This window comes from Hydra viridissima, unplaced genomic scaffold, assembly GCF_058129835.1.
Source record: "Hydra viridissima isolate aposymbiotic clone 2 unplaced genomic scaffold, HvirCarnegie_v1 scaffold_9, whole genome shotgun sequence".
Taxonomy (NCBI): Eukaryota; Metazoa; Cnidaria; class Hydrozoa; order Anthoathecata; family Hydridae; genus Hydra; species Hydra viridissima.
Genome location: NW_028324308.1, coordinates 3,271,120 through 3,294,190, shown reverse-complemented (window position 1 = coordinate 3,294,190; position 23,071 = coordinate 3,271,120). Strand labels below are relative to the sequence as shown.

The 23,071-nt window shown below is 31.2% G+C and overlaps 3 protein-coding genes across 4 annotated transcripts; all 3 read left to right on the top strand.

The window, feature by feature from the left end:
- Nucleotides 1-6,670: 6,670 nt before the first annotated feature.
- Nucleotides 6,671-8,293, top strand: LOC149883614 (uncharacterized). Its single transcript, XM_090098606.1, has 5 exons — nucleotides 6,671-6,853; nucleotides 6,941-7,520; nucleotides 7,628-7,768; nucleotides 7,893-8,165; nucleotides 8,214-8,293. The coding sequence occupies exons 1-5, from the start codon at nucleotides 6,671-6,673 to the stop codon at nucleotides 8,291-8,293; spliced, it is 1,257 nt and encodes a 418-aa protein (XP_089954732.1).
- Nucleotides 8,294-12,288: 3,995 nt separating this feature from the next.
- LOC145185139 (endoplasmic reticulum resident protein 44-like) lies at nucleotides 12,289-20,584 on the top strand. 2 transcript variants are annotated; one of them, XM_090097027.1, is made up of 13 exons: nucleotides 12,289-12,473; nucleotides 14,360-14,432; nucleotides 16,310-16,349; nucleotides 16,469-16,538; nucleotides 17,199-17,417; nucleotides 17,553-17,618; nucleotides 17,759-17,805; nucleotides 18,424-18,481; nucleotides 18,859-19,090; nucleotides 19,188-19,261; nucleotides 19,375-19,442; nucleotides 19,539-19,653; nucleotides 19,922-20,584. In XM_090097027.1, exons 1-13 carry the CDS (start codon nucleotides 12,432-12,434, stop codon nucleotides 20,129-20,131), a joined length of 1,314 nt encoding a protein of 437 aa, XP_089953153.1. In that variant the 5' UTR covers nucleotides 12,289-12,431; the 3' UTR covers nucleotides 20,132-20,584. The 2 variants fall into 2 exon arrangements, 1 of the variants encoding a protein (XP_089953153.1); XR_016455369.1 differs by having other exon boundaries at nucleotides 12,307-12,473; nucleotides 19,522-19,653.
- Nucleotides 20,585-20,653: 69 nt separating this feature from the next.
- Nucleotides 20,654-22,770, top strand: LOC145185140 (uncharacterized). The gene has a single exon (XM_080060934.2). It carries the CDS (start codon nucleotides 21,146-21,148, stop codon nucleotides 22,433-22,435), a length of 1,290 nt encoding a protein of 429 aa, XP_079917060.2. The 5' UTR covers nucleotides 20,654-21,145; the 3' UTR covers nucleotides 22,436-22,770.
- The last annotated feature ends 301 nt before the right edge of the window (nucleotides 22,771-23,071 follow it).

The window sequence follows — 23,071 nt, the reverse complement described above, 5'->3', positions numbered from 1 at the left end:
ATCACTGTCCATTAAAATTTTTTCATAATTTTGCAAATCTTCATCGGTATAGCTCTTTGGTATTGTTAATTCAGTCATCAGTTCCCAAAGACCTTTTGTTCCATTATACTTTTCTTCACCGACAATGATATCATTTCCATCTATTTCAACCTCCATTTTTCCAATGTACATTTTATCTCCAACTTTGTTCACTTCGAAAGGTCTTTTCTTTTTTTGATCGACTGACAGGCTTTTGATCATCTTTTCATTGCTCTCGATGATCGGCTTGAACAGCTTGCTCACATCAGCTTGAAAATTCGTATCTGAAATTTTGTCGTTGATGCTGTTCTGATAAATCCTCTTTCGTCTATCATTAATTTCTTTCAAAATTTCATCCCTTTTATTCAGGTCTTGTATTTTAAAGAAAAACATCTTTTTAAAATACGTGGAAAAAAAACATAAATTGGTTTTTACGACTACGTTGATCCTTTTTTAAACAAATTGTTAAACGTTTGAATCGCGTCTTCTCGTCCTTTTTGGATCAAGTTTTCTTTAGTAACTTCATCTATTCCCTTTTTGGTTTTGGTTCGTATTTCATCCATCAAGGATTTAAATTTTTGAAGCTCCCCAAGAATCAATTGAAACTCTGAATCGCTTATTTTTCCGTCTATCAACGCTTTGGAAATGTGCTCGCTGATGGTGTTCAATTTCGACTCAGCCAACACTTTGATCTTCTCATGCTTCTCCGCTTTTAATGCTAGTTTTTTGTTGACTTGACCTCCAACAATCGATAAAAACCCCATTCCAATAGCCACACCTTCACACGCAATCGCTACTGGACTGGCAATAATCGTAGACAAAAGCCCTATTCCAGTCGCACCTAGTGCTATACATAATCCTTGCATTGTATTATCCACATTCGAAATGATTCTAAACACGCGATGGTACTTTTTGCTTAGATGAACTCGCTTTGCTTTTTCACTCTCTATCTCTTTCTGAATCTCGCTTATTTTCTGAAGCTTATAAACATGTCCTCCTTCATCTATAGGAGCTGATGGAAGAACTGGATAAAGTTTTTCATTCAATATTTCCATTTTTATTAAGCGAAAAAAACTATTTTAAATCAATGTAACTAATCTTACAAAGTTTTTCTCCTTTTTTAACAATCACGTCCTGTTTGCTGTTACTATTCACGTCCATAATAACATCATCTACAGACTCTGAAATAATAACTTCGTTTTTTCTATAATTCAATTGATCAGTAATTTTATTCATTAATGTTATCACTGCAACACCTTTCTCCAAATTCAGCCCAATGGATAAAGCTATCATTGTATGTGAGAGAGCAGCAAATTTAATGTCTTTCTGGGCAAAAATCTCATATTGTTCGTTAACGTTGAAATAAGGTGGATGATCTAACGTTTTCGTAGACACAATAATGTTGTTTGGTCTTCTTTCCTCCAACTCTCTAACCCTCTCTTCCAAAATTTTTAATTGCAAATCCAAACTGTGGACTTCTGCTGAGGTAACATTTCTAAAAAACTTGTGAGGAGCATGCATTTTACATATTAAAAATAAATTTTTAGATCATTTTTGCAAACTTAACAATTCTTTATTGTTCACCCAAGAGTTGAACGTATCAGGATATCCTAACCATTTGACTAAGGATTTAACATTATCATCATTTGAATTATTTTACTAATTATACCACAGTGTCTATGCAAGTTATTCATGTATGTTTCCAATTTCATATTTCTACTATCCCATCGAAATTTCTGTTCCACTTCTAAAAAATCATCAACCAATTCACTTTCAAAATAAAACATCTTTTCAAGGATATCATTCATATTATCTAAATTCACTGCTTCATGAATACTACAACGCAATTCATTCAACATCAATTGGTACTTAGACATGAACCTATTCAAGTCAATATGTTTCATGCTTTCATACATATCAGCTTCAAGCACATTTATTTTTATAATCATCTTATTCATTATCGCATTCATTTCTTTTCTATATGCAAGATTTTATTTAACTCAAAATCAAAAATTTTTTTTCTTGCCATACAAAACGACGCGTCTATTTTTGCAAACTTAACAATTCATTATTATCTACCCATGAGTTGAACGAGTCTGGATATCCCAACCATTTGACTAACGACTTGCTCTTGGTTTTGCGAATGATTTTTTCAATTCTGAATATGTCTTGATGTGTCTTTTGCATCTCCTGCTCGTAAAAGGTGCCTTGAATTTCTTCACCGTTAGCGTCAGAGATTTTATACGTGGGCGGATTCGTATACTGAACTTTTGACACTGTAAAAACCTCCTCAGTCCATCTCGGCGTATACCCCTTTTCAAAATGAGACTTCTTTTTTACGATTCGCACTTGATCGCCCATGGAAAATTTCGGTTTTGCTGGTAATGTTTGATCCTTTCCATACAGACTCCACCAGACCTTATATTTATTCTTTTCATCGCTAGCTTCCACTGGTGTCATTTTGATGGAAGAATGCTTTGTGTTGTTGTAATTTTTCACCATCTCATCCAATACGTCAATGTATTTATTGGTATTGTTGGCTGAAAAATATTTAAACATTCTCTCTTTCATTGTTCTATTCCATCGCTCGACAACAGAACTTTTTTCCTCGTTTTCAGTGGAATACAGTTGCACACCCAACGCTCTCACGTGCTTGTTGTAAAACTCTTTTCCTTTGTCTACCCACAATTTAATGCATTTTCTTTCTGTGAAAATCTTTTTTAACGCTTCAGCTACTTCAAGACCTGTTTTGCTTTTTAACGGAACAATCCATCCATACTTTGAAAACACATCAATAACCATGAGCAAATATTTTACGCCCTTGTTGAATTTTGAAAACGATTGCATGTCCACCAAATCAGCAGCCCATATTTCATCAATGTCGTTCACAATCACTTTTCTTTTTTTAAAATGATGAATCACCGGTTTATGAAGCTCCTCTGCAAGTTGATCCGTCCATTTCAAATCACTCACACCCAATCCAAATTTAGCTTTGGCTTTGATGATGGGTTCGATGATTTTTCGCTCGCTTATTTCTTTTTGAGTAGGATTTTGTATAGAATCCATTTCTTCAAGCATCCTTCGATCTGCTAAATTTCTGTTTTGCTTGTCGTTAAAATACTTGTAAGCTAAATCGTGATGATATGCTGCATTGTCCACTCTATCCACCGGTTTGCTCCACTCTTGATACATGTCTGTGGAAGTGAGTCTTTTATCTAAATTGGTACCAGGTCCTGCAAAGTTCATCCCTGGAACGTGCATTTCTCCTGGAAACTTTGCCCATGGAAGCTTTATTTTTTTTGAAAAATTGTTGATCGATTCCACCAAGTCTTCTCCTTTTGCAGCCGAAACAAACTTGCATTTTGTTATCCCACAAGAGTTGCAAGTCCCTTTCAACATAGTTCTGTTGTTTTTTGTGATCTCGTTTTTCAAGTGAATGGTTTCAGTCTCTCTTTTGCATTTAACGCAGTACATTTTAACATATATAAAAACTTTTTTAATATAAAAAATATGGAAGTGATGAAATTGTCGTGTAAAATTGGGAAAACCAAAAGAAACAACAGCAAGCTTTTACCGAGAAGCATTCGAGGAATCATCGTTGGAAAGTCTGGATACGGAAAAACAACGTTGCTGCTCAATTTACTGCTCAGACCTGGATGGCTAGATTACAACCGATTGCAAGTGTTTGGAAAATCCCTTTTCCAACCCGAATACAAAATACTCAAAAGATCATTCGAAAATAAACTTCCTAAAAAGGATATTGTTGATTTGTTAACGGATGATGTACAAGACGAAATGGAAAAATTGAATTTAATCCATGAAGATGTTATTAACGATCTTTCAAAAAAATATTCTGACAATTATGATATGGAATGTCAATTTTTCGAAACAGCAGACGATGTGCCAGAACCAGAAGATCTTGATTCATCTAAAAACAATTTAATGATCTTTGATGATTTGCAATTGACCAATCAAAACAAGTGTGAAAAATATTATATCCGAGGAAGACATTCTAACGTTGACTGCTTTTATCTCGCTCAAAACTATTTCGAGATTCCAAGACATACCATCAGAGAAAATGCTAACTTTATTTGTCTCTTTAAACAAGACCAAAAAAGCGTTAATCACATTTATCAAGATCACGTTTCCTGTGATATGAAAATAGAAGAATTTAAAAAGTTTTGCAATCATTGCTGGAATGAACCTCACGGATTTGCCGTCATTGATTTATCCTCGAAAAAGGATTGCGGAAAATATCGAAGCGGGTTTGATGATTTTTTATTTTTCTAAAACAATTTAAAAAATAATTATTATTTAAAAAATGACAGGTATAATCATCGATGTAGATGGAAAATCAAGTGTTATCACCACTGAATTTTTAGATAAAATCGTTTTTGACGAAGGAAAAAGTTATGAAATGGCTTTTCTCGGTCTTGAAACTTACAACAGCATTCCAAATGTAAACAGTAAAAACAATTCTTTCAAATACAGCATGAACAATGGAGCTCATTGGGAGAACACTATCATTCCATCAGGAAGCTATGACATTAAAGACATCAATGAGTATTTGCAAAAGTCTATTTTAAACACAATAAAAACAGCTCAACGTGGAAGTTATATTATTGCAAATAAAATTAATTACTCTCCAAACAACCTTCAAATTGGAATCAATCTTAATACTTTAAAATCAACCATTAAACTTGGTTTGAATTATTTGATTGACTTTAACGTGGAGAACAGCATCTCTTCAGTTTTAGGGTTTACTAAAAGAAAATTAAATTCCAATTCCGAATACGAGTCGGATCATATCGTTAGAATTTCAAGCATTAACACCATCAGAATCGTTAACAACGTTATCGGATCATCCTATATTAATGGAACCCAACTCAATTGCATTTACTCCTTTTATCCAAATGTTAGTCCTGGCTATAAAATCATCGAGAGACCAATGCATTTGATTTATCTTCCTGTTAAACTGTTTGAAATTTCAACAATGGTTACTCGCATCATTGATCAGAATGGAGATTTGGTTGATTTTCGTGGAGAGGATATTACAATACGATATCATATTCGAGAAGTGAAATAAATAATTTTTAATACATAAAAAAATGAGCAATTATCAAAATATCAAAATTAATATCTCGCAGAGCCAATCTGATAAAATTAAAAAAGCTATGCATGATAAAACCGATACTAGCATTAAGCTTTCTCATCAAGACTTGAACGGTAAACATGTTCTCGCTATCACTAATGCGCAATTGAACAAAATTAGAAAAGCGTATGAAGCTGGTAAAGGAGTCACTCTTAAATTGAGCAAAAGGCAATTATCATACAACTCAACCATTGAAGGAGGATTCATCGGAGCTCTACTACCGTTATTAGGTATGTTAGGCAGCACTCTTGCCACAAGAGTAGTTCCTGCTCTCGCCACCGGATTGTTAGCAGGTGTAGGTTCTTCTGCTGGCTCTGCTATGGTTGATAAAATTGCTGGGCGAGGTCTTTTTTACATGAGCAAAAATGGAAATGGAATGAAGATAAAAACTTTAGGTGGAGAAGGATTGTTTATTACCCCATGGACTAAAAATGTTCACGGTGATGGACTCTTTGTTAAAAATGGAAAAGGCTATCAATCTATTGGATCCGGATTATTGCTCGGACCTAACTCACCCTTTAATAGTATACCCTTTTTAGGCGCTATTCTATGAAAAATCGCTTGTTAAAAAAATTCGGATAAACTTTTTAAGAAATTAAAAAAAATGATCAACTTTCAATGGATTGACGTAGAAGGAATTGTTTTACCCAATGAGGCTTTAACTAACTTTCAATTGATAAAGGCTACTAAACAGTTAAAATTGAAAAACTTTAGAGGTGTTTTTGTGAGGGATGATTTACCAAAAAAGACAATGAAAAAAGAATGTGGAATTGTCAACACAGGAGATTCTAGTACAGATGGATTTCATTGGGTGTGCTGGTATAAAGACGCTGACAAAAAATACAGCTTTGACTCTTATGCTCAGCCTCCTCTTGTTGAATTGACTAAATACTTGAAAAGCCCGGTTTATTATAACAGTGAAAGAGTGCAATTTGGTAACACGTCTTATTGTGGTCACTTGTGTCTTTACGTCTTAAAAAAATTGGATGAAGGTCTTGACTTTCAAGAAGTTATCAATACCTTGTGGTGAAATTTTTAAAGAATAAATTTTTTTTAAAAATAACAAACCATGGAGAATATTCAAAAAACACATCACTCATCAAGATTATAAAGACTGCTTAATGAATAAGATGGAAAAGCTTGCAACCATGAACGTCTTCCGATCACATGAACATAACATTTACACCGAAGAAATCAACAAAGTCGCTCTCAGCGCTAACGACGACAAAAGACACATCTTACAAGACGGAATTCATACCCTAGCCATTGGACACTACAAACTAAAACCGTGCTTTACATTTATGGATTATGATAAACTCTTTGGTCTAGAATAAATTACGAAAAAGATACAGTTTTATACTTCTTTGCAGGTTCCGGCATGATATTAACAATGAGATGGAAATCTAATAACATTTTTACATTTTAAAAACACAACACCATCTTGAATTCCTTAAGTATGGAAAAGTATCAATGAGCCAGAATCCGCATATTGTAGTAGTCATGGCAGTAAGCAATTCTTTCATTGCAACTACTTACTTTTATGAAACGTTGAAAAATGAAATAACCAACCATTGCAGCCGAAAAGGTAAAAGGTGCTTTACCAATGTGCTTCACCAATCGCTTGAAAGCCAAAAACAAAAAACTTACGACGACTATGATAATAAAATTAAAGAGGAACTTAAGGTTAGAATCACTGAAAACTCATTGGAAGTAAAACAAAATATCAACACTTTGAAAGTTGAAGATCAATACATCCAATAATTAGTTAAGAAGGAAGCAGAAAACTATACAACAAATGAATGTAAAGCGTCTTATGATCCCTTAGAGAGCAATGATGCAAAAGAAGATGAATTTTTTGACGATTACATCCATATAGAACAAAAGTCATCTGTGGAAAATAACACTTTACTGTTGGTCGATAACAAAAAATGTAAAAACGGAGGAGTCAATGGAAACGTGGAAAAAGAGTTCACTGTTTTAAACCGTGAGGTTTTTCAAATTCCATCCTGGATGTGCCTAAAAAACCAATCAATAGTGGAATACTGCGTAGACTTAGTCTGTACTTACGAACAGATTTGCCAAAACAAATATCAGAGAAGGGAAATTCAAGATTTAGTTACGGATCAATCCACGGATAAAAATTATGAGTCGTTTGGTGAGCTTCTTCGAGAAATTGATACGTTTCTCAGGTTAAAAGAAAAATGGCATTTTGGATTGAACTCATCAGTGGTTGTAAATAATTCATATTATTATTATGTTGAGAAGTTGATAGAGTTTCGACAAATTAAAGATAAAACACGCTTTAGGGCGGATTCTAATAAATTTCTCAAAATTTATAAAGCCCGCTCAGGTAAATGATATGCACTTTTACGCGAACAAGGCGATTTTTGTTTTCATGAAGCTAGTTGTTTCACAGTAATTATTTTAAAATTAACACTTGTAATATTCGGCTTTCAGGTACTATTGACATTTTGACGCACTCGGAATACTGGGGAACACCTCAACAACTTATATCTGGAAAAGTAATAGCAGATTTTGTCGCTGAAGATTATGGCCCATTGGACCCCGTGTTTGGAGTCTTGCTAAACCCCACAACAGGTAAGTTACATAACGTTCCTTAAAGCTTAGTTTATTTTTGAAAGCATTTATATTATCTTTTAATACAACCATTTTTATTAAATAAGTTAGAATTTGGATTAAAAAAGTTTTTTCTTTTATGCAGGAAGAGTCGGACCTGGTGATTCTGGTATCATGCACGATATTTTATTTGACCATAACGGACCATGGGCTTTCCATGCAGCTGTTCACGATGCATTTGGTTATCTGAAAACATTTCATAGCATTGGACCTGGTTATAATTACTTGGGAGGACTTTCAGCTGTAGATACCTCTCATTGCATGTCTGGACAGGCAGCTGGATTAATGTTTTGGAAAGAAACAATAGAACAGAAAAAAAAGTTAGAAAACTCGGTCCATGTTGCTTTTAAGCTTCTAAGTAAACTTAAAATATAAGTACTTTTTTATATAAATTTTACCTTATAAGAATGCCATATGGATTCAAGTAAAGAAAAACTAAAAGTTGATTCAATGGCTGTTTTTGTGTTCTGGCTATCTTTAGATTAACATTTTAGTGAGAAAAAAATCGTTTTAAAACTTTTTTAGCTTTCCCACAAAATATTTTATAAAAAAAAAGTTCAAAGTGAATTAAGTTAAACATTACTTTTTTTATACCCAAGAATATAGAGGGTACATAAAAATCAATTTTTCTGGAGATTTATATTAATAATTCAAAACGAAAATGGACTTTCCTTATTAAGATGTCAAGAAAATTACGAATTTTTACAGATAATTTACCTTTAATATTTGTACATATCAGTAAATATCACAAAAAATGGCTAATGAATTATTCTAAACCATATATGATTCAAAAACAAATTGAATATGTTTACCCCAAATTCGTTTTAGAGAAATATTAGTTTTAAAATTGCCATCTTGACTTTAAAGGTTTCTGATTTTGTTTTTGAAAAAATGTTTGTAACAAAATAGTTGTTTACAAAGTGATCACATGATGCGTTTTTTTTATCATTATTACTTTTTAATGGCCTCTGTTTGCTCCGTTCTTATGAAATCAAGATCACAGAAGAAGGTCTTTTGAAGCAGTCTTCCTGGTTCCCAATTGGTTTATTTTTCTAGACGTCTTTCATAACTTCAAACCTGTTGAGTCAATTATTACAATCAACTTCTAGCAATGGGAAAGAATCTTGAGGACTATTGGATTTATACTTACCCAATACAATTCATGCATAAACAAAATGTTCTAATTCTTTTTTACAATGTTAATGTGAAAAGACTGTATAAGCTGCCAAATAAACCACGGTAACACACCTGCGAGACTTATTTGAGCATTCCAATAAAATAAAGGGTATAATAATTGCATACTATAAAAAAGAGCTATAAAAGGTCGCAACACTTTTACTCATGCAATTTACAGTAAATATTTTTGAAAGTTGTGAAATTGCTTTAGAAACTACAACTTTTTTTGACTAGCTGACAAAAGTGCTCAGAGCACCAACATTAATTTTCAAGAACTCTTTTTGATTAAATCTTCACTAGAGAAATTGCTTGTTGAACTTACAAGAATAAAAGATAAAGATGCTTTAGAATCTTCTCCCAGTAAGCACACAACGTTGAAACAACGTTGAAATAACGTTGATCAACGTCGATCAACGTTATTTCAACGTTGTTTCAACGTTGTGTGCTTGCTGAGTCTGATTTGTCTAATATTAAAAATAAACATAAAATTTTGCGATATGAAGATTATCCTAAACAAAACCGTGAAAAAAGTTGTCCAATTAAAACAAAGCTCATGTAACAGCTAGAACCTCATGTAGAAGCTTGAAGATCATATCAAACCTCGGGTAAAAAACTTGGACTATGGTCTCATTTATGTCGAGGAAAATTGTAATATTTTGTTTGTTCCATCCATCTCGAGAGATACTCCTTGGTTTCTGTTGTCAGATCATAGTTCTCTTCTTAAAGACTCCTAATTCAGAGACGTAGAATCAGCATTAAAAGTAACAGAATGCATTTGTAGTGAGATAAGAATGATATTCGTGTAATGAAGAAATGTAGATCAATAAACAAATTTACTGCTCATATCAAAATAGGAGGTTTAATTTCTGTTGAAAATTTTTAAAAGGGGTTAATTTTTTTGTTACAAATCATTCACCCAAATTATTGCATAATGCCATCCATATAGCTGAACTTTTATTCATAAGTCATTAACTAGTTTTAGTTCTTGAAAAAGTCCGCTCCCAAATTTAAATCAAGTGCTATCTAGATTACTTTGGCATCTGCAAAAAGAAGGAGATACTTAAGTTTAGCATTTTTTATTTACAAAACATGGCTACAACAAGTACTATGTAATTTTTTAAGTGATTACAAATATATATATATATATTTGTATTGTCAAATTCATTAGCTTTTTATTGTCAAAGCATTAGCTTTTTATTGTCATTAGCATTTGTATTGTCAAATTCATTAGCAATTCATTAGCTATTGCCATAATGACAAGGATATCGTTTTTTTTGTATGAAATCGTTATTTTACTTTAAATCTTTTACCTCATTTTCAATGATCTAAATTATTAAATGCTTGTAAAAATATTTCTCACCATTGTTTCATATAACTCAATTAGGTTCAGATCAAGTGGCTGTAGTGATTTTGTCGTAAACTGGTTTTGTTATTCTCTTAAATCTGAGACATTCAGATCTGTCCTTAAAAGTTCATTCAAATCTGGTAAGCGGATGAAAAAAAATTCAAAATAGTTTCAGTTTTATTAAAAGATGCTTCGAAAATCTGAGAAAATCAGCTTCAAACTAAAAATATTTTAATCTGAATCAAAGCTTTAAGAAAAACCCTTTTAAATCAAATATATCCCCCCCCCCCCCCCGTTCTTAACTTACTCATAATCTTTCCTTAAGCTCCTGAACTTCTTTGCTTTTTAATTTTTCCAGTTTGATTTTATTTAATAACTTTTAACATGTTTGATAATTTTTCCAGTTCATTTTATTTGAAAATTTCTAATATGTATGATATTTTCCCAGCTGATCTTATTTGATCACTTTTAGTATGGATGATATTTTCCCAGCTGTTTTCTTTCATAACTTTTATCATATATGATATTTTCCCAGCTGATTTTATTTGATAACTTCAAACATGGATAATTAAGCCTTGGAATTCCATGGGTAATTTCATTTAATCTTTGAGCTTTTTAATCTTTGGTAATCTTTCTGAACAGCTATGAACGCTGTTAGTGTTACTTTTAAAGCTCCTAGGAATCTGAAGAAAACTTCTCAATCTGTTATTTCAATTTGATTTTCGGGTTTCCAGTCACGTGTTTTTTTTGACTGCTTTCCTAAAAATTACCATTTTATTTAAACAAATGACATACCTCAATATGGCATAGAGCAATCATTAAAAATTTGCTTAAATTGAAATTTTTCGAGAAGACGGGATTACAACTTGTCTAAAACGTCACAAAACTTTTTTAAAATAAAAAAATTCAAGATCTTTTTTCCAACTTTGGATTTTTTTTAAATTTAAAATTACATGTCGAAAATTACAGATGTAATTCTGTAATACGTCCTTCAAAATTATTCTTAAAAAAGTCCAAAAAAACTACGCACAAAAAAGCAAAAAATTTTCATGACAACATTTCGAAGCAGTTTTGTTGGTAAAGAAACGATTAAAACGTAATCACTTCCTTTTCTTGTTGACTTTTCTCCAGGTTATAAATATGGGTCACAAGTATTTTTAGGATTTCATACACCTCATAGAGTAATTTTGCTCTTGTGCGGTATTAAAAATACAAGGTTAGCATCCACCAGAATTACCTAGTAAATGTTTAATCACAATATGGATTTGTTTCATTTGAAAATGGCGCTGAGAAAACTGAAAAATAGATGGAAAAATCCCAATGTACCACCTTAAGGTGGTACCACCTTAGGGCTAGTACCACCTTAAAAGCGAGCTTTGAACATTCTGCGACCAATATTTGATTGGCCGCACTTACTAATACAATTGTTCTGAAGTAGTATACAGTACAGAGAATCTGTAGCGTTCCGCTCAAACCATTTATTTTGCTATTAAACGATAGATGACTTTTCGTTTAGTTCCTGAATATCTTTTTCTTTATCCGGAAAATATCGGATCCGATTGGGTAGTTTGGGCGTTTTTTTATTAATCTTTTTCGGATTTCGGACAAATAGATTTGTAATAAAACTTAAGCATTTTTATTTTAGAATTTAATGAAAGAAAAAAAAAAAGCTAAAAATTGCGCAAAATAGAAAAGATTAGAGTAAAAATGGGCACAATATTTCTAAATTTTAGATATCGACTTTTCCCAATCTTGAATTAAAAAATGTCCGAAAGAAAAATACCGCATATCAAAATATATATTGTTAATTATTGAATAGCTTTTACCATATCATAAATACAATGAAAGCGAAAATTTACTTATATTAAGGACGATGCTAAATTTTAATGTTCTTTGATAAAAAAAAATATTTAAAAAAAAGTTTGGGTTATCGTTTCTGCCCGCGTTTTAGATCGTCATCACGCGAGAAATCTTCCACGACAACAAATCAGTAGCTGACTGACGACAGGAACAAGCCGTTACATAGAAAGCACTTCCTTTTATATACAAAATTACAGTGATACTAAAGCTTTATTTTAAATCATATTTTACGTAGCAGTAAATATGGATAGAAGAAGTATCTACGTTATTTTTAGTGTTTTTATAGTAAGTTTTTACGTTTTTCAAAATGGAACTTAATTCAGTTTTATCCCTTATGCTAATTTTTGCTTCTTTATTCGTATGTGCAGATAGAGCTTGCAATAGCTGGAATATTTATCTTTTTAAAAATAATGTAGAATTATACATGATGATGCAGAATCATGTTTGAAAGTCATAAGTCTCCTTACAACATGATATCACCAAATGTAAAAATTTCAAAAGCAAGTTAGGACTGTGGTTGTCACAATCAAATGCTTCAGTGTAGGCTTCTTCACTGTTCTAATAAACCACCTTGTACGTTTAGTGTTCATTTTCTTTAATTTTTCAATTTTTTTATTATACAAAACTTTACTTTATTTGTACAAAGTACAGCAAATACGTCTTCTAATTGTAGTGTCACAAATTTCATAAAAAAAATATCAATTTTTTTCTCTGATATTGGGAGATTCTGTCTTTTTTTAGTTTTATACTTGTTCTTTTCACTTTTGTTTATTTACTCTGTTTGGTTTCTCTCTCTTTTTTGTATTATTTTTATGCTGGCTTACTTGCCATCTTAATTGCTTCTAATACCAATAATCTATTAGCTCCTCTTTTCTTATGAGTAATATTGATGACCCATTTTATCAGAGTTTCTTTTCTGATCTATAAATTTGCTCTTCTTAAAATGCAATCCAGATGGATTCTTAATGCATACTGTTTTGCAGAAGAAATGATGCGAAGTTTCAAACTATCCACTTATTTATCATGGATCTTTTTAATGGCAGGAATACCTTGTAAATGAGGGATCTGGTCTCTAACTGAAACTTACCATTTCTTTATCCATTGGTTTATGAAAAGTTAAATAACCAACCTAATAATTCAACTTATCATTTTGCAATCTTGTTTAAAAAAATTACTATACAGATTTACTTGAAGTACTCCACAGAAGGGAATGCTTGATGCCAACAATGATTTTTAAAAAGTTTTATTCCATTATTCACATAAATTTGGTAGGTTCACAATGGCATCACATGAAATAGTGTTTGAAATATTTTGGAGGTTTGACATTCCTACAAAAATAGGATTTTATTTCAGCATGACTACCCTGCATTCACAACTTTATAATTTGGTAGGTTATGAGACAGAGTGTTAAATTCTGATTAGTCCAAAAGAGGCATTTGAATTTATGCACTTTTTTTTTTTTTTATATATGTTTTATATATTTTAAATACAAGTGTACAATATTATACCATAGTATTAAACTTTAACAGCTATATATCTATATTTATTTTGTTTCAAGACACCATTAAAGTTGAAAATGAAAGCACATAATTGTTTTGTCTTCAAAATCTGCCTCTTTGTATAAAACAGCCTATAACAAACAAACTTTGCATAAAAAACCTATATTGAGACAGTTATTTCTAGGTGTTAAAATTGACACTGTTTCTCACTGCAATTTTGTAGAACAAATGGTAAGAGATTAAGGTGTTAAACCAGAAGAATTTAACCTTTAAAAACTATGAGTGCATATATGGACTTAAAATTTGTAAAAACATGATAAATTAATAATATAAAAATTCTTTTATTTCATCTTTACTTAGAAATCTGTGAGCTTGCTTTTTTCTTAAAAATAAATACGAAAGACATCAAGCTATAGGTTGATTACTGTTTTAATTACTGAATTTAATTTTAAGTTGGTTCAAAAATAGTTGCACAATCTTTTGGGATTTCTACTGCCCCTATTAAACCAAAGCAATCAGTTACGATATGTCAAGTGTTTTTTTACAGACAAAATATAGAAATTCTCACATTTTTGCCTATTGGTTTTGCAACAATACCTTAAAGAATGTAATCCAAAATCTTTGAACTTTTATTTTATAGCTTATGCATAACTTTTAACATGTTGTTTTTAGGTAGTTTTGAAAATTGATGTCATTTTAACTGATGCTTTACAGTTAACTCAAGAAAATTATCAGGACACATTATGTAGGTTATAATTTTAACTTTTATTACAAATTCTTTTGTATATTACTAGTAAACTAAATCTTTTTTAACATTATTTTTGGAAAATTCTTTTATTAGATTTAAAAGAAAACAGATAAGCAAATCAAAATAATTAGTGTTTAGATTTCCCAAATTTTCTCAATTTTCTTTTAATGGTGCTCATCAGCTTCTTAGCATCTGAAGTTACTTTTCCAGCATGAAGATCACATTCTTGATATATTTTTGGTGCATCTTAAGCACTTCCACTTACCTTTAGGTTTTTAGTTGACAATAGCCCAATATTTTTAAATCGGGAAAAGATCTGGGCAGTTTTCTAGTTTCATGCTCTTTATTACTGCAGAAATTTGGTTTACTTCTCACCATTCAACTACTGATTTAGTATAATAGTAGCCTGCTATATTTGGCTAGCAAGTAATGTGTTTATTATATTCTCAAGTGATAGGAAGCAATTGTTTCTGCAGGCACTCCTACTGTAAGTTAGCATTCAATGTTGATGAAGTCTTGAATAATCAGTTCTTCATGCAACAAGTACAAATAGCTTGTCACTTGAGGAGCTTTTTCCCACTATTTGTCTAATAATATGTTATTACAAGACAGAGTCTCAGGATTGTTGAATCATAAAATTGATATCCTGAAATCTGTTTATTTTCATCTTTGATGTAAGTCTCATTGTCCATTAATATGCAATTGCTCTATTTGGTTAAGATCTTGTAATACAGCAAACAAGCCTGTTTTTTAGCCACTAATGATTGCTTATCACTATTAGAATGTTTGATAACAAAACAACCTGTAGCTAGCTTTAATATGTGTTCTTCTCACCTTTTGTTGTTTTTATTCAAGCTGTTCAATCTCGATGAGATAGCCCAGAGTTTTTAGCTAATGGACCCTTAAATCAAACTCTAATTTGATTCAATAGGCCTTATGTTTTTAAGCACTGGTCTGTGTACTTTCTTCCAGATAAACACATGAAAATTTGAAAATAAACTACAGATTCTACAGTGTGTATCATAATTTTCACTTAAAAAAAAGTTTAGAAAGTTTTTGGAATGAAAAAAAACTGTTAGACCTCAAAGATATCTTCATTTGCTTTATGTTATGCATCAAGATGCATGGTGAATGAGTCCATAGTGGTATGCAAGTAGGAGACGTTGAGATCAGTGAATGCTTTGATCAACACTTTCTTTTGCTCAACAAATCAAAGTATTTATGTTGTTTTTCACAGGCTTTTTCCTCAAAAATGCTCCATACTGAATGATCTATTGGAATGAAGTATGGAGTTGAGGGAGGCCGTTCATTAAAAGTGAAATTGTGCCATAAATGTCAAGTTCAGTCCTTCAGGGCACTCCCATATGATTCTGAATTGACTTTGCCAAGACATCTCTTTGATTAATTAACAATCAATGAGCGGTAAAAATTTACTTTAGTGTGAAAACATTTATTGCAGGTAATTTTAACCTACCCTGTAGAAAGTTTTTATTGGTTTTCAGAAAGTTTACTGTTACTGGCTTGTACTTCTTTAATAAAAACCAATTCAATTGTGGAAAAATATTTTTAAATATTTAAGTTTGTCAAATGAATACAAACAAGTTGACCAAGTTTTGCTTTTGTCATTCACTATTTAATAAAAAGATTCTTAGATTAATCTACCAATAAATCATTTGTTTTTCATTTAGTAATTTTTTAAATTGAAGTGCAATATTTCAGAAAATATTTTTTAAATTGAAGTGCAATATTACAGAAAAAATTGAAGTGCAATATTTCAGAAAATATTTTTAGGTGAAACTGATTAAATATATTTATTTTTTTTTTTACATTTCATATAAACTTTATACTTTGAGATTTTTTTTTTATTTTTCTAGCAAAAAATAAACTTGTTTTTATAAACTTCTATGCTGATTGGTAAGTTAATAAACTCATTTTTGTACACTTCTAGGATGATTGTTAAGTTAGCAAAATACTTGTCACATCAAGATTAGAATACAGTTTTGGCAGGTCATAAGTGTTTGCTTAATTCTTAGGTGCATGTTTAGTCAACAGTTGGCTCCAATATTTCATCAAACTGCTGATATCATTCATGAAGAATATCCGGTGAGTCAAGCTCAAGTTTGCTTCATCTGCAATATATCTGCCCATTGACTTCTTTAATTCTTGTTTTGAATAGTACTAGAATTATGTGACATGTTTCGCAAAAAGTTACCTTTTTTAATTTTCTGTAATAACAGCTTATAAATAATGAATAAAAATGTTTGGCATTCAAAGAAGTATATATGCATACTGTAAATGCAGGCATTGACTCAAAGAGATAGTGTAATGTTTTACAATAATACATTAGTAAAGTTGTATTTTCCACAAGTATCTACTTTTGTCTGCATGTGTCTTTAAGAAATATTGTGATTTGTAGCCATAAAATGCTACAAGTTTGACCTATTGTGCGCATAACCAAAGGAATGTAAATGATGTGTAATTTGTCATTCTTATTTACCCTTTATGATTTCAAATTATCTTTTCACTAGTAAAGTTGTAATCTCTGCATCCTGTATATCTTTTGTCTAGCAGACTACACTTCCTTATATTTAACGGCTAGAAAATACTTCTATGGTTACTAAGACTTTTTTTTATATTTTAATATTAACTGATGAAATTTTCTATTGAAAAAGACTCTTGTTTGCTCTTTTCATCTAATATGTATATTACTTTACTTGTTGTCTACTTGTTATTTAGTAAAGAAATATTTAAATTTATTTCCAGGATGTTAAGCTTGGCCGTGTTGATTGTGAAAATCAGCAGCAAATTGCACTTGAAAATATGGTCAGTAAATATCCTACATTAAAGTTGTTCAAAAATGGCAAAGTAATGAGGAAGGAATATCGAGGAGCCCGTTCAGTTGATGCTTTCACATCATTTTTAAAACAAAATTTAAAACCTTCTGTAATTGATGTTACCAATATAAATGATTTAAAAATTAATGTGAGTCTTTCCATTATTATAAGTAAAATATTTTTTTCTTTTTTTAGTTAAGTGCTATTAAAGCTTTAATATAATGCTCTATGTAATACTCTAAGGAAATTTAATCCATTCAATATATTTTTTAAATAAATTCAGGAAAAAAAGAATACAATTGTAGCCTATCTTGAGAGTAAAAATGAAGCTTATCAAACCTTTAATAAGGTAAGAGTTGTTTTTATCTTTTTAAGATTTAATAAGATAAGGATTGTTTATCTTTCTTAGAATTTGATTTAGATAATTGTGAGTTTGTCAGCTGTGTGCTGTTGTTTCCTTTTATACCACAATTTTTGTGTTATTTTAAGCTTGCAGAAGAAATGAGTGAAATAGTTGATTTCATAGCTGTTTTAGGGTAAGTTTCACTTTATAGTTGCTTTAGGTTAACTCTTTTTGTCATAAAAATTAAATATACAAAAAAGCATAAAGATTATTTTAAATCTTTATTTTTTAAAGTTTGTTACTAAAAGGCAAACAACTTTTCAAGTTGACAAATTAAGAACTTGTTGAGCAGCTGGAGGAACACTGTTCACTATCACCCTAAAACATTAGCAGGAATGTGTAGATCACAATTGCCATAACTGTCATCCTTTCACTTGTTGATAACGATTAAAATTGTTGTCATGGTCAAAAGATAATTCTTTATAAGTTGGATTAAATTTTGCTGGTTAACAAGTTCTGAATTTACAATTATTGAATTTCAACTTTCTGTCCTAAATATTATCTTGATCTACTGTCAAAAAAACGTAATTCAATGTGTGAATATTGAATTGTCTTTTTTTTTTTAGCATCATTGATATTTTGATTGTTGACTAATCAACTCTTTGTTTTGTTTTATGATCAAATATTATGAAGACTAAGAAAGTTGTTTTGTGCCTTAGAACTGTGCTATAATTCAAAACTTAAGAGGATTTGTTTACTTGAAAGAGTGTTTGGTAAACTGTAATGGCAACAACATTTAGCTTATTTTTAGAGAGGCTAGTGCACAAGAACGTCGGGTTGGAGAATCAATTATATTTAAACCAAAGAAGGTTTGTATTAATTTGATGCTGCTAATCATTTTGGTATTAGAGCTGTTTAATTTTTCAATGATTTTAATTTTTCTATGATTTGATTTGATAATTTATGAAAATATTTTTGAAGAAAAAAACTTTAAGTTCTTCTTTTTAAAGTTCAAAAGTTTATGGAGATATTTTTTGGTCTGGTGTAGGTTTTTGCTGTTATAATTAAAAATCTAATATTCATTTATTATTTATAGTTATGTGTATGAATTAAAAGTAATGAATACAGTAGTAAAGTTATGTTAAATGTTGGCAAGCTGAAAGGCGAGCCTTTCAGTTGGTGTGCTAACTGATATAGTTAGTACCATCCTAATTGCATAATAACTTGTGTATGAAACTCATTGTAGACATCTGGTGAATCAGAAGCTGCCTTAACAGTGGGTTTGAACAATTTTGAACAACTTAAGCAATGGGTGAATGACAAAGCTAATCCATTAGTGAGAGAAATAACATTTGAAAATGGAGAAGAGCTTACTGAAGAAGGGTTACCATTTTTAATTCTATTTCACAAACCTGATGACATCACAAGTATTCAACGATTTAAAAATGCTGTCTCAAGAGAACTTTTGTCAGAAAGAGGTCTCACTTAATTGAGCTTGTTTGTGATGTTTTGTGAAATTTTTTTTTGTTAAGAAAAACATAATGATGTAACGATTTTTATAAAATTTAACTTTAGGTCGCGTAAACTTTTTGACTGCAGACGGTACGACCTTTGCACATCCGCTACATCATCTTGGAAAATCAATTCATGTAAATTGGCATTTTTGTAGCATTTTTTTAAATCGATTAAAACTTCTGAATTGTTTACGTTGTATTCAATGTTTTTACTGAGTGATTCAAATTTTCTTTATATACAATCATAGGATTTGCCGTTGATAGCAATTGATAGCTTCAGACACATGTATATGTTCAAGAGATTCGATAATATAGAGTAAGAGGTCACTTTAATCAAGTTTCAGTAAAAATTTTGTTTAGATTTACATCGCTTTTACACGTTTTCATACTTAAAGTCGTTATATTGTTTCAGTGTACCAGGCAAATTAAAACAGTTTATTGCTGATCTTCACTCTGGAAAATTGCATCAAGATTTCCATAACCCACCTCCTGATACTGTAGTAGATACACCCAACGAAGCTATCGAAGTATTTTTTTTTCTTACGTATTTTTATTTATGTTAGATTTATTGTACTTTAATAGTTGTTTTTATATTTATATTTATATATATATATATATATATATATATATATATATATATATATATATATATATATATATATATATATATATATATATATATATATATATATATATATATATATATATATATATAAAACTTGCATTTATGTCGCGCTTCTAAAAAAAATAAAGCAAAACGAGTGTATTATTGCAACAATAAATAATCCCTTACAGGAAGTCGCGAAGGAACAACCAGCACACGAATCAGCCGAAACGAACCAAGAAAATCAGAAAAATCCTCAGGAAAAGAAAACGGACCTCGGATCGGGATCCGGTCAAGCGCCTCCACCCGAAACCGTATTTAATAAACTAGCACCATCAGAAAATAGATACACGTTGTTACACTGGAGAGATTATTCTGGAGAATGGCGTGACGAACTTTAAAAACGTGAAGTTAATTAATCCATTTTACTGTGTAACGAAGTTCTTTACCTACTCAACCTTATAAAAATCTTTGATTGTAGTTATGTGAATATCGACTCCAACCTTATATATTTGTCTAAAAGACCAAGTTTCATGTATATGAAAGAATTTACGGGGTACGATTATTTTGAAATAACTTCGTTACAGTTTTTCATTTTTTCTTTGTTTGCTAAAACTTTTTGTTACTTTATATTTTCGGACTATTCTTTTTCTCAAAACTTGAAAGATATGAAGAAATTTTTGGTTTTATATTTTTGGAATAACTCTTCGATGAAATTTCGTTCCTTTTTTTAGTCTTGACATTTTTCTGTTATTCGCCTTTCGAATCGATGAAGTTTATATTTTTTTCTGAGTGCTCATGTAAATCGAAAATGCATAAATGAGAATTGACTATTTATTCTATTATCTGGTTAATTACTGTTTTTTTTTTATTATGACCTACATTCTATCAATTCCTAATAAGTTTTCATCAAATGTAGCTGTTTTATACACAGCTGTTTGTGGTATATCTTGGTCTGTGCAAAACACAAACAAGTCGTTTATCGATGGCAGCTACGATGTAATTGGGAGTCAGTTTGAATTCCACATTTTGAACGCTTGATTAACCACTAACTACTTGAAAGTGTACATTTATTCTCAAGGTTTTAACTTAGTTTTCAAATCTCGTTCCGCCCTTTTGATTTTTTGCGGTATTGTTTACCGGTTAATAAAGAAACACTTCGAACAGATTTATGGATCGAATCGAAGTGTTTAAAACACGAATACGCTTGAATGAGATCTCGGGGCGGTGTTTGCTGAAGCGTGTAATCTTTAAACATGCAGAGGAGCTCAAAAGAATCTCACCGTTGCACGAGAGCTCAACCATACACCGCCTACCCAAGTATTTTTAGGGCAATGAAAAAGCGAAGCAAGTATGTTTAAGTTATTACCTTAAATGTTGAGCGGAACTCTTCCGCTCTAAGAAGCCTTTTAATTATGGAGGACGTGTTAGATGCAACTTTTTATAACGATGACTTTCTTACACGAACTCTTACCACTTCTGTTTTGTACGATAAATCACAACTTGATCTTACGTTTGTCGAGAATAATAACTGTTTACCTTCAAAGCGGCAACAATATGAATCTGCTGTTGAATCTCCTAACTTAGACTTCCTTAAGCTTGGCTCGCCTGATCTGGAACAGATGTTTATGAACATAAACGAAAATGATTCCAACTTTTCGAGTGAAGATAAGTCTGATGCCTCAAATGCTGCTTTTTCTTTGGACGATGATCTCGTGAGTACGGAAAATTGTTTTACAGATGCGCTTCAACAATTACACGATAAACAAGAAGTTCTGCCATCGGATTTTTCCGGCACAAATTGCAATAATCGAGTAGGAAAAGAAAATTTACATTCCAAAATATTACAAGGAAAACGTAAGCATATTTCTTCGCCTATTCATGCATCCCCACAAAAATTGAGGACTCAGAATCCTATGAAACAATTATACCATAATCCAAATCAACAGCGCCGAAACAGTTTTCAACACCCTCAAAATAAAAATTTGCATCGTTTAAACAATCTTGCAGTTCACCATCAAAACAATATTTCTCAACCTCACCTGTCAATATCTGAGCAAATGGCGCTAAATAACCAAATAACTATGATGGGCCATATGGGCCAGACGATTAATGCACATCATATGCAGCAACAACAGCACCAACAAGAAATCGCTTTTCTTACACAAGCTATGGGTTTTCAAACGGACCGTGAGTCGACTTTAAATTATCAAAACGATCGGAGTTTGATTTCCAACGGTTTTCAATCGCAACACAATGTATCTTCACAGGTGCCGGCTCAAGTTCAACAAAAAATATTAGAACATCAGCTCATGCAACAGCAAATCGGTGCCGGTTTTTCGAATAATAATAATAATAACACTACTCAACATTTGCAGCAAACAGACTCTATAAATGTTATGGGGATTGACGAAGGAACTTTAAAAATGTTAATGGAAAATCCACACATGGTACCTGTAAATCTTGAATTGCAGGAACTTATAAAAAGGGAGCGAAAGAAACTTCGTAACAGGGTTGCATCTTCCAAATGTAGAAAAAGGAAACTTGAACGCGAAGGTAGATTAGAAGACAAAGTCAAAGATTTAAAGGAAAAAAACATAGAATTAAATGCAGTCGCAAACGCCTTAAAACAGCAAATATGCGATTTAAAGCAACGTGTAATGGATCACGTAGGTGACGGGTGTCAAATTGTTTTGCCACCTTGAATTTAAAAATCTTTAACGATGATTCCATCAATGACTTTTGTAAGACTCACATTTGTTTTATAAAAACTGAGCTTTCGTGTTTCAAATCGAATTTCAGATGACTTTTGTATGCGCATAATAAATGATTGGGAAAAGAAGTGTTCAATCGAAAAAATATCATTAGCAATTTTTTACACATTAGAACTTTTTTATGACATAATATACTTTATTTTGATACGCATCATACTGTTGAATAAATTAATGTTTATATAAAATCAAACAAAAGAATTTAATCTTTTGCAATATCCATAATTGTACAGTGATTTCTTATATTTCATATTAAGCTGTATTCAAAATCACGTGTTTTCTTGGAAATTTCAATGGAAATGCCTTATCTACAATTGCTCTCTTCTTTCTTTCATTAAGATTACTTTTTACTTTTTCGATAATTTATGGCTTAGGATTGAAACAAGAAGACAACTGCATCCGCAACGAAAATTTACATATTTTTTTTTATCAAAAAAGTAAATTTTTTAACCCAACAGACGTTAAATGACCATGCTTGTCTTAATCTTACTATCATCTTTAAAGACCTTCTTAGAGGGATCTAGGTAAATATCTGGGTGGGTGGGATAGGTCTTGGTGGAGGTCTAGAGC

Excerpts from the sequence above, each read along its gene's own strand:
- LOC149883614 (XM_090098606.1), top strand. The coding sequence starts at position 6,671 with ATGGCAGTAAGCAATTCTTTCATTGCAACTACTTACTTTTATGAAACG. Across the intron at positions 6,854-6,940 it reads AAATTAAAGAGGAACTTAAG|AAGGAAGCAGAAAACTATAC; the intron begins GTTAGAATCACT and ends TAATTAGTTAAG. Across the intron at positions 7,521-7,627 it reads AATTTATAAAGCCCGCTCAG|GTACTATTGACATTTTGACG; the intron begins GTAAATGATATG and ends TTCGGCTTTCAG.
- LOC145185139 (XM_090097027.1), top strand. The coding sequence starts at position 12,432 with ATGGATAGAAGAAGTATCTACGTTATTTTTAGTGTTTTTATA. Across the intron at positions 12,474-14,359 it reads TTATTTTTAGTGTTTTTATA|GTAGTTTTGAAAATTGATGT; the intron begins GTAAGTTTTTAC and ends TGTTGTTTTTAG. Across the intron at positions 16,539-17,198 it reads TCATTCATGAAGAATATCCG|GATGTTAAGCTTGGCCGTGT; the intron begins GTGAGTCAAGCT and ends ATTTATTTCCAG.
- LOC145185140 (XM_080060934.2), top strand. The coding sequence starts at position 21,146 with ATGGAGGACGTGTTAGATGCAACTTTTTATAACGATGACTTTCTTACA.